The 11,293-nt window shown below is 31.4% G+C and overlaps 1 protein-coding gene across 1 annotated transcript; it reads right to left on the bottom strand.

Annotated features, from left to right (window-relative positions):
- LOC104789250 (F-box/kelch-repeat protein At4g39560-like) lies at positions 1-11,056 on the bottom strand. Its single transcript, XM_087512350.1, has 3 exons — positions 10,259-11,056; positions 10,027-10,161; positions 1-138 (listed from the first exon to the last, which is right to left on the bottom strand). The coding sequence occupies exons 1-3, from the start codon at positions 11,054-11,056 to the stop codon at positions 1-3; spliced, it is 1,071 nt and encodes a 356-aa protein (XP_087368476.1).
- Positions 11,057-11,293: the final 237 nt, after the last annotated feature.

The raw sequence follows: 11,293 nt of genomic DNA, 5'->3' as shown, positions 1-11,293 counted from the left end.
TCAGGTATCGTAATAATCAGCAGCCAAATCCGCCGCCACAGCCATAGCCACAGCTGCAGACGTCGTCGCAGATTCCAAACATCGTTGTCTTCCTAAAATCCGGTGAGTGCTTTGGGGTTCTTCACCGCTGTGGACGATCTTATCAAGTCCATAAAGAGGTTTTACGTTCCAGCAATATGTGTGTGCAGTTACTTTCATATTCTGATTCTGTTAGCTGTTTTACGCATAACAGAGGACTATAGCATTTCTGATGGCTTTTTGGCGGCTGCTTATGGGCTTATCTTTTCACTGACGGAGTCGCTACTCGTGTGTATCCTTCTTTCCGTTAACAATGAACGATAACAATACATAAACAAAATTATTTCAACAATTAATAAGGAACCATTACTAATTTCAGTAATTTAGTTATTAAAATTAAAGGTTAATAGTTCTGATAATAATTTAGTCATTAGATTTAATGGGTATGTAATAATAATAGAAAGACTAATTTGTATAAATTGCATAGATTGATAAATATTTTATTTTTCTTGAGATGGCAAAGTTGGTTTATGAATAAGTTTTAACTGTGAAATGTGTAGTTTTTACTAATTATAAATAGTAAATCCATATGGAATTGGAGAGGTGATTTCTAAATCCATATGGAATTGTAAATTCTAAAAATCAAAACAAATGGATTTTGAAATAACATGTTTTATCCTTGGATTTGAATCATTCTATTTTATACTTTTAAGTCCATTTAAAACATAGTGTGGATTTTGAAATCCAAAAACAAATCATTAAATGAATAACTTTAGATTTTAACAAGTATTTGTAAATCATAAAACCAATAACACATAATTTTGATAAGTATTTTAAAATCAATAATTGATAATTTTTATTTGGATATCTAAATCTATTAAAATCATTCCCCTCTAAATGTATTGGTTTATTAGGTTTTGAAAAATGTACTAAATCTCAACATATCTTTTTTTTTTTGTTTTTTTTGCCTACGAGTCCATAATGCTGTTGAGTCCACACTATGTATTAATTACACTATTTTTTTGCATACGGCACCATCAGTGCATCAAAGATATTAATTAATTACAGTATTAACCTCCTATGCATATTTTAACTAGTATAATTGCTTGACGAAGTTTTGACCCATATTCAATTTTTTAGGATAATTTGGATGGTACGAAAAGGTTGAATTAATATTTATGACAATTGCCCTTAATATTTTGTGTTCGTAGAAAGATATCTCAGATTACTCACACACCTAAATTGTAATGATGCCACTAAACCACATCGCTCACTTTTTATTTTACCTTGTAGATTCTTATTTTCATAAGACCGTATTGTTGTATTTTGAAAAAAAACAGACCGAATTGTTGTAAATAATTTTATCTCATTTTTTTTCCAACTTTAATAATAAATCGTCCAGACCAGAATTCATAAAGATTGAAAATGGGTTTCAACGGTTTTTTTGTTTTATGTTGCCAATATGTTACAAGTTTTCTATTCAAGGATTAGATTGTAAAATATCAGAGTTTGAGGAGATATGAGTCATATGGCACACTTCAATTGCCATTTGATATAACGGTTCATAAATAGAAGTCTTATTTGTTTGAAGAATTTAAAGAGATTCTCTCCAACAGAAAGAAACAAAGTTCGCGCTTAGATTGACAAGGAAAAAGGGTGTATACAAATTAAACATTTGATAGTTTGTATTAAATAACCATAACACATTCTAAGTTGTTCAATTATGAAAACAGTTTTTAATATAATTTATATATTATTTAACTAGTAAGTTGTAAAATACTTTAAAATATTCGGTTATTGGAAATATTTTAAGCATTGGATTTTAATATCTTTAAAGGATCTTAAGTTAAAGTTACAAATATATGAATCTCATGGTCTTAAAGTGGAATTCGAAGAGATTGTACAATAAATCAAAAAAAAAAAAATTATATTCACAAAAAAATCATTAAAACAATTCTAAAACTCATTAAAGCTCAAATAATTTAAAATATAAGATTGAATATATTTATGGTCATTATAGTTTTGTTTCTTTCTTTCTTTACTTTAATGTTCTAACTGGAACTGTCTAAATTCTGATGATGTGATATTTTTTTTATCCGAATTGTAATAATTTATGTGAGTTCATTCGTGTTTTTACTTTTATTATGCGTAATTCATGAAGTTTCTTGTCTCCAAACAACATCACTCGAGAAACAACTTCAAGGTTAGAAACAGTTTGAAGAAATTTGGACACTCAAAGGCAGAACAATCTCTCTTTAGTATCAATGATCTATTTTCCAAATCCAAAAAAAAAAACTCTTATTTAGAATATGAACAAGACTTGGTCAACACTCAACACTAGGAGGATCACACGACCGATACATAATTTATGTTTCACTTGGGTTTTGTTTCACCAATACATTGTGAGTCGTGACATCACAAATGGAACCGGACTTGCATGGTTGGCGCTTCTCATGCTATGTTGGCTTAAGTTGCCAATGACGCTAAGAAACTTAACCACAAAGCCCTCTGTGTGAAACTGTTAAACTTAGCATTGGCCTCTATACAAGGATGGACTGAGAAAAGGTATTGACTTTTCTTGATTAGCCAAGAACAAATATAATTACAAAATGTTTGAATTTAAATGTGCCATTGTTCTTATTAGGTTATTGAACTCCAAAGAAGAAATGTGGGATTGATAGAAAATCTTTTGACATTGGTGTTATCATCGTCAATAATCTTGGGTGGGAGAAGTGACGATTTCTCAAGGGAAAGGAGATGAGAAATTGGTGGATTATTGAAGAGACTGCGTCAATTATTACTTGTATTGCTTATTCTTACCTTGGTGTTTTATTGAAGATATAAGCTTCTTCTTTTTTTTAAGCTTGAGAACAATTTTGGAGGCAGCTAATGTAAGTTTATCTGACTAAGCAAATAGCAACCATTCACTTTTATTTTCTTGTAGCATATAATAATTATTAATGAGTTGAACCGTGGACTGACAAGTTCTTTCCATTGATCCGGTGATCCGGAAGATTTTTCTGTTCACCATCCGAGTAGGTTTGAAAAAAACACTGTCTCATAGAGACATATGGTTTCTATATTTATATAGACTTAGTACAATTTAGTTTCTACTGTGTTGAAACTGAATCGTCCCCAAAAGTCGAGAGGTTTGATTAGCTTTATTTAGAGACTTGGAGTGATAATATAAAGAAAAACTACAAGAACTTTATAGAGACTAAATCGAGATACTCACCATCCATCCATGAATCCATGTAATCAAGAATCAGTTTTCTCAGTGATTGCCTTTGTTACAAATTAATCAAAGGGTGATACAGCTCAAGAACTTATATGATATGTGGAGTGTACCCTTCACCGGCTCTGCCTCTATTGCATTTGCATAACACATTAATGGGATGCCAAGTAGAGAGTAAAGATTAGAATTTTTTTGTGAGGAACATAAAAAATGGTTAACAAAGTATTAATAGATAGATTAACAACTTTTGCTATGTATATTTTCTAGTTTTCTCGCTTTCGTTTTTTTTAAAGCAAATGTCGAAATCTTCTAGTGCTTTACTTTACTCCCACAAAAGAAGTACTCTATTGTCAACTTCACAAATAGTTTAGATTAATTTAAACCCACTATAATTATAATTAACAAAAACCGGACATTTAAGAATAGTAGTTTCTTTCATCCACAAGCATATATATGTCAAATGTGACATTTAAGAATAGTAGTTTCTTTCATCCACAAGCATATATATGTCAAATGTGACATTTAAGAATAGTAGTTTCTTTCATCCACAAGCATATATATGTCAAATGTAAGAAAATTAGTTTCTTTCATATGTTAAAGTAAATGTCTCTCTCTAAAATGGGCATTACTTTTTATTGTAGTAACTAATGATATTGCTGATATTACATAAAAAATGTTTTTATAAAAAAAATATCTATAAATGTCAAAATTTATAGGATAGTGTTTGGGTGAATTTGCTGAGTAGCCAAAAAAAAAAGTAATAAATAATATAGCCATCTATTTAAAAAAATTAGATATTTAGGATCAAGAGCAGGGTAAATTACTATTTTGGGTCTTATAATTTGAGGGTAGTGGTGGATAGGGTGAACAGCGGTGGTGGTGGACGGTGATCCGGCAGTACTCCGGCGGTACTTCGGCGATACTCCAGCGGTACTACGGCAATATTCTAGCAATGTTTCGGCGATTGTCTGGCGATGTTCTGGTGGTTGCCCGGCGGTGGTTCGGCGGTACTCCAGCGGTTTTCCGGCAGTGGTCAGGTGGCTGGAGGTGGAGTGATGGTGGTAGAAGGTTGTTGCTAGGAAATAGAAGGAGTGTGGTTGGTGGTTATAGGAGTGGGTATACCAGAAAATATAATAAAATTAATATGGTATATATTATATATTATATAGAGAATATATTAGGTTTATGGTTAGAGTAGTTAGTTATTTAATTTTAGTTTTTTTTAGTTACTCTTGCCAATTTCCCCTTTTTTTTTGTGCAAAATATTTTTTTTGCCTATGAATCCATAATATTGTTGAGTGAGCCCACTGACTATGTTTTAAAAACTACGTCACCATCACTGCATCAATGATCTTAATTAATGACAGCCCTAGCCATATATATCTAACTAGTATAATTGCTTTAAGAAGTTTTCACCCATATTCAATTTTTTGGGATAATCTGGGTGGTAGGAAAATGTCGAATTAATCTACAGTAAAACCTCTATAAATTAATAAGATCGGGACCATGAAATTTTATTAATTTATAGAGGTTTTAATTTATCGATAAATTAATAATTATGAATTTATCGATAAATTAATATATTATTAATTTATGAAGAGATTTTCTCATTTCATTATGAAAATTTTCTATTACAAAATAAGATACTTTTGTTATCATTCACATTTTTAAAGAATTTTCTTAATTTATAATCTTGGTTATCGTAATAGGATGAATGTCAACTTTTTAATAGATTATCTAGGTAAATATGAGAAATGTTAGAAGTTTGGAGTTTAGAAAAAATTGTTACTACTATCTTTCATGGTACCTTTAAAACCAATTACTAAATAAGCAATTATCGCATTTATGTCTCTTCACAATTTATGGATGCGATTTGAAAATACAACAATATAAAAATTAGAGATGAGCTCCAACAAGAATGTAAATTCAAGAATAGACAAACAACAATAGAGTCATATTTCACTAGATTTTCTTAGATATATATATATATATATATCAGTTTATATGATTATTAATTTATGATATTGATGGGACCATATTTTTACTTAGGTTTCCAAAAAAAATTATTATCTTATTATTTTATCGAAATGTATCATTTTTTATACCGTCCCAACTCGGAATCGGAAGAATTTATTAATTTATAGAGAGTATTAATTTAAAGAGTATTAATTTATAGAGGTTCTATTGTATTGTGTTCGTACGTAAACAGATACCAGATTACTAGCTCACACACTTAAACTGTAGTGATGCCACCAAACCTGCACATCACTCACTTTTTATTTTACCTTATAGATTCTTAATTTCACAAGACCGAATTGTTGTACTTTAACAACAACAACAACACAAAAAAGACCGAATTGTTGTGCATATTTTACCTCAGTTTTGTCCAAACTTCAATAATAAATCCTCCAAACTGAAAATTAGATTATTTTTATTTTTTTTTGTCAACAAATTAAATTATTTTTAGGATATTCAATTTCATTAGTCATAAAGTTCAAATTTAAAGTTTGGCTAGATTATTTTCTAGGATATTCAGTTTCATTAGTTATAAAGTTCAAATTTAAACATTGATGTACTAGTTACACTAGTGAGTTGATTGTACCATAAAGTTCAAAACTAAACGTAATTGTGACAATTAAACTAACTAAAAAAAAAAAAAATACTTAATTTTAAAAGTAAAACAAAAGAGTTTTACATAAAAGTATAGTTACACTAACATATAAATTAATTTTTAACTACCATCATTTTAGAACCACTCATACAAACTGTGCAATGTAGAATTTGTAATAATTTAAAGAGACGACATAATATATTGACTTGAAGAATTAGCGTAGATAGGAAATTTAAATCAACGCCGATGGAGATCTAAAGTTGTTGATTCTTCAATGTTTTGTATTCACAACAACAACAATATATTTGTATCCATGTAAATTATCGCAGAGTGACATCACACATGGAACCGGACTTGGTTGGCGCTTCTCATGCTATGTTGGCTTAAGTTATATAAATGACGCTAAGAAGCAACCTATTATGTTATATAACTGAGTTTGAAATTTTGGTAACTAATTAACTGCATTAGCGTTTTAATGGTAATTGTTTCTAAAACATGATTTATATGTGAAAAATGTTACAAAAATACTAATATAAGATATTATTTTTTATCTTACGTATATATATACTACGAGAAAACATAATGATTTACTACTGGTAGAAAACTTCTGTGTATAACCAGTCCATGATTTGCCAGTTCATAAAATTTATTTAATAAAAGTTATATAATAATTATCAATGATCCAGTGATCTGGAAAACTTTTCTGTTCACCATCCGGGTAGCTTTGAAAAAAACACTCTCCCATAGAGACATATGGTTTCTATATCCTGATATCCATATAGCTAGTCTTAGTACAATTTAGTTTCTACTGTGTTCTAACTGAATCATCCCCACAAGTCGAGAGGATTGATTAGCTTTATTTAGAGACTTGGAGTGATAATATAAAAACTGCCCAATGCTTAATTAATTGCTTCTCTGAATTATATATTTTCTAGACGAAAAATATATTTCTTATAAACGACATTTATTTGTTATTTCAAGCATTATGTGGTAGAGACTCCTCATACACAACAAAATAAAATTGTTTGGACCTTTTAACACGTAAAACTATGTAGTGAGATGACAAGAAAGATACAGGTTTTATTGTAAGATTCAAATCATATATATAATAGCAGAGTCTTCTCTCATTAGAGAGCTCCACTTCAGCATAATTTTTTATAAATTTTGTGGACTTTGTCTCTAATTTGAAATTATGTGGGCTTTATCCAGTTTTATAAGTCTACTCTTTTTTATTTAATTTTCCAGAACATAAGTATTTTGATGACAAAATATTAAAAACGTAGAAATATCACTATCAAAACATTTTTAATCGACATGATTCTAAGATAAACCATCAACTTAATATTTTACATCAAAACCAGTAAAAAAATTTCGAAATATACAGGAAAAGAAAACAAAATGGTATTTCTATGTATATTTTAGATTCATAGAAAACAAAATTTAAACAAAATGGAGGTTGGACCAACACAGTTTAATCTTTTAGATTCATAGAAATCAACTTAATAACTAGATAAACCAAACAAAAAGAAACGAAACTCTTTACAACAACACATAGAATAATACACTATTAACGAGCATCAAAATAAAAATAACAACAATCTAATCTACTAAACAACCTATTTAGCTTCCACCAGCAAGCGAAACCAAAATAGACTCAATGAACAGTCTTCCCATGACTTACCAGAAGCATCACCAATCAAACAATCAACCACTCTCCTAAATTGAAAGAAAAATGCATGCATGGATGATGAACAATCGAATTCAAAGGAAAAGGACAAAAATAGTCACGAAGAATGACTGGATGAAGAAGATAATTAAGTACGGACACTCTCATTTCAGAACAAAGCTACCAGAAAATTAACACAAAATACGGTAAAATCCTATAATAAAACAAGAACTGCCCAACAAGGTAATAAATAATCTTTGGATAATCGCCAAGTAAAAATGGCCCATTTTGGCCACATATATATTGAGGCCTTAATAATACAATATAGATATATATGAAAGAGAATAACAGCTTACACCATACACAAACACATAGGAAAGGAAAAATAAATAAAATGTGTATAAAAATAAAAGAGAAAAATGTCATTAAAAGCATGAAGTTATATAGTAAAAACGTTTTTAAAAAGGCTCAACTTTGCTTATGGTGAATTAAATTGTCAACTTTTATTATTTTTTCAGTTAAATCACAAATGTTTATTGACTTTACCAAATTAGACACATAGTTAAGTCAATTAACAGATGAATTTTACAATGTAAGTCAACGCTGATAACTTCTGTTAAACAGTGAAACGACGTCGTTTGTAAGTTAAAAATAAAATAACAGAGCCGCTGCGTATATTGACAATTTTACATAACAAAAAATATATATATTGTCGAAGAATTTGAACCTTAGCTTTTTCTCAAATTCAGATTTAAGCCGCCAATGGATTCCGTGGGAATCGTCATCTGAACTCCACTGCCATCCATGGGAATGTCTCAGCGAGGAGATGGTGATCTCCGCCACGAAATCTAGAATGTGAGATAGAATTAAAATTTGATAAATCGTAATGGAGAAATAGAAAAAAAAATCATATTGGAATTGGTCAATGGAAACGCTTAAATGAGGAAGAAAGAAAATTTTACTGATAAGTACGCGGTTCTATCGATCGTGAGAAGGAGAAAGTCCAATTAAGAGATTACCAAAAAATATATAAATATGTGTTTGGTTAAGTATTGATTAACTCATCCAACATGTGGCAGGTTCGAATCACCATATCATGTTTTTCTTTTAATATTACAAATCGACGTCATTTTACTGTTTAACGGATCTTACCGACGTTGACTTAATCCTATAAAATATATCCGTCAGTTGACTTAACTATGTGTTTTATTTGGCAAAATTAACAAAAGTTTGCGATTTAACGTTAAAAAGTAATAAAAATTGACAATTTAATTAATATTTTTACTAACTTCATGCTTTTATTGATATTTTCTCAAAAATAAAATAGAATGGTCAATAGAATAACAAAGAATCCCGCGCAACGCGCGAGTTTCATCTCTAGTTGATAAAGATGGTTGAGATGTTCACCACGCCACGAATTAGAACCGGACTATTGAGCTTGGAGATTTAAAGGTCAGGGTTTAACTTTCCACTTTTGTATCTGCTGACATAAAAATATTTTGACGTTCAATCAAAAAATCAGTATTCTCAGTAATTGCCTTGTTACAAACTCCTGCAGACTGGAATGAGAAATTCCCGTAGAATTACGAGTTTCCCGTAGAATTACATTACCTAAAACCTTGTAGAAACACTAAACTTTAGTGTTTTTAGGAGTAAGTTAATGTTGGATGACTCAGAGCGTAGAAACTGGTTCATGGAGGTATGTAAAAATAACAAATATGCTAGCTCTATTAAGTCATAACACTAAGTCCCTTTGTTTTTTATTTTCTTGCAGCATATTTCTCTCTTGATTCAAAGTTAGGAGGAATGCTGAATAGGTGGTGTTCTGTTCGTAGATCGAATCTCATGGGCTTCACTCATTCACAAACTTTGTTTTCTCTGTTTCTTATGTTGTAACGTGGGCTTATTTATGTCTCTGTTTTTGCAAACTTTTGTGAAATATTTTCCATTTGTTGACAAATATGTAACATTTAAAGTTTTAAACAACCAAAAAAAGAATTTGTATTTATTGTATTCTTTTCTGTGGAGCATGCACGGACAGAATTATCAACATTGTTGTGAAGCATTTTGGTGCTTGTATGGTGTTGTAAGAAAAGTAGACAACTCTCTCTTCTCTCTTTCCAAAACGTTTTTTGTTTTTATCAAAGAACAAGAGAGACAGAGAGAGTAACTCCATGCTTCTGTTAAAACAGAGTATAGAAACAGAGCATAAGAGTGTGTGAGAGGTTCCATGGAACTGAATTTAGCCATTCATAGACTACATATATTTAATATGCAGAAAGAAAAACTACAGGAACTTTATAGAGACTAAATCGAGATACTCACCATCCATCCATGATTGCCTTCTCAGTGATTGCCTTTGTTACAAATTAATCAAAGGGTGATACAGCTCAAGAACTTATATGATATGTGGAGTGTAAGCACATCATTCGACTGTTCAAGTATCCCCCAAATCTCTAATCCAGAAAAGCCGAGGCGCTTCTCCAACCTAATTACCTCACACCAAATACTCTTCTTGTCTTTTTGGCAGAAAGGTATTTGCCCCTGCCATGGCTGCACTGGAATGAGAAGCTCCCGTAGAATTACGAGTTTCCCACAATAGTTAGCTAATCTAGGACAGTAAATACCACACTAAATAGAAATTTTTTTCCAAAACCTTAACCACGAACCAGTCACTACGCTCTGAGTCATACCACATTAACCCACTCCCAAAAACACTAAAGTTTACATTTTCTATAATGCACCAAGGTCCTTTGCTCAAACTCGCCTTTGGAGAATCCTTCCATCTTCCTTGTTTTGAATCATATTCACACGTTTTAAGCTTACTATTAACGTAAAGTTGTCCTCTACGAAGCTGAACTTTAGCGTCATCACAAGGGCTAAGCAGTGGCTTCCAAGTCTGAGAGTTTAAATCGTAAACCTCAGCCAAGTTCATGGAGGAGGATTTTGAGTCCTTTGTTCCTCCAATAACAAAAATCTTGCCGTCTATAAAAGCAGACTTGGCGCGTTTCCTTGCCACCAACATGTTAGGAGCATCCCGCCACGTGTGAGTCCGACAATCAAACACATGAACGGCCGAGGATGGCCGCTTGTCGTCGTTAATGGTTCCGCCCATTTGGTAGATTTCGAAACCTACGGCTACAGCGGACGGCTTGGATGGAGCAGAGGGAGAAGGTGCTATGGGTGATAAGCTCAACCCATCATCCTTAATACGGCCGTTGGTGACTATGGTTTGATTAACAAGGAACCAGCGATCATAAGGGGGTAAGCGTTGGCATAAGTAGAGGTAAGGCTCTGTGTTTCCAATCCAGGAGCGAGACTGATAGAGCTCTGGGGAAGATATGAGAGAGCGGAGGGTCTTGGAGACTAAAGAGAAGGAGCGGTAGTGATATCTCGAGATGCGAGCTAAACAGCTCAAAAGGATTTCATTTGGAAGTGATGACAACGACGACGGAGGAATAAGATTCTTCCTCTTCTTCTCCATCCCATCCTTCTGCCGTGGCTGCTCTACTACTTTGGCGTCCATAGAAGGGACTAGGTTTCTTTTACTTTGACCGTAAAATTTTGAATACATACTTTAATTTTAGTAGTAAATTTGAAATCTATACTAAATTTTTAAAATTTTTGAATTGTATCTTATATATGGCACAAAATGACTATTTTATTCTTAATTAAAATTTTATTTAAAATATTTAAAATAAATAAAATATAACTAAATTAATTCATTTGACCAAACTATTTCTAAAAATACTGTGTAAAGTAG

Source organism: Camelina sativa, chromosome 5 (assembly GCF_030686135.1).
Source record: "Camelina sativa cultivar CO46 ecotype springtype chromosome 5, ASM3068613v1".
In the NCBI taxonomy this organism is placed as follows: domain Eukaryota; kingdom Viridiplantae; phylum Streptophyta; class Magnoliopsida; order Brassicales; family Brassicaceae; genus Camelina; species Camelina sativa.
Note: the sequence above shows the minus strand (reverse complement) of the source record. Positions and strands in the feature narration are given on the sequence as shown.

What these genes read in the sequence shown, in the direction of transcription:
- LOC104789250 (XM_087512350.1), bottom strand. Translation starts at nt 11,056, where the DNA reads ATGGACGCCAAAGTAGTAGAGCAGCCACGGCAGAAGGATGGGATGGAG. An exon ending in CTTGGTGCATTATAGAAAAT is followed by an intron (nt 10,162 to 10,258) that starts GTAAACTTTAGT and finishes ATTTCTATTTAG; the next exon opens with TGTGGTATTTACTGTCCTAG. An exon ending in AGAAGAGTATTTGGTGTGAG is followed by an intron (nt 139 to 10,026) that starts GTAATTAGGTTG and finishes GGACTTGATAAG; the next exon opens with ATCGTCCACAGCGGTGAAGA.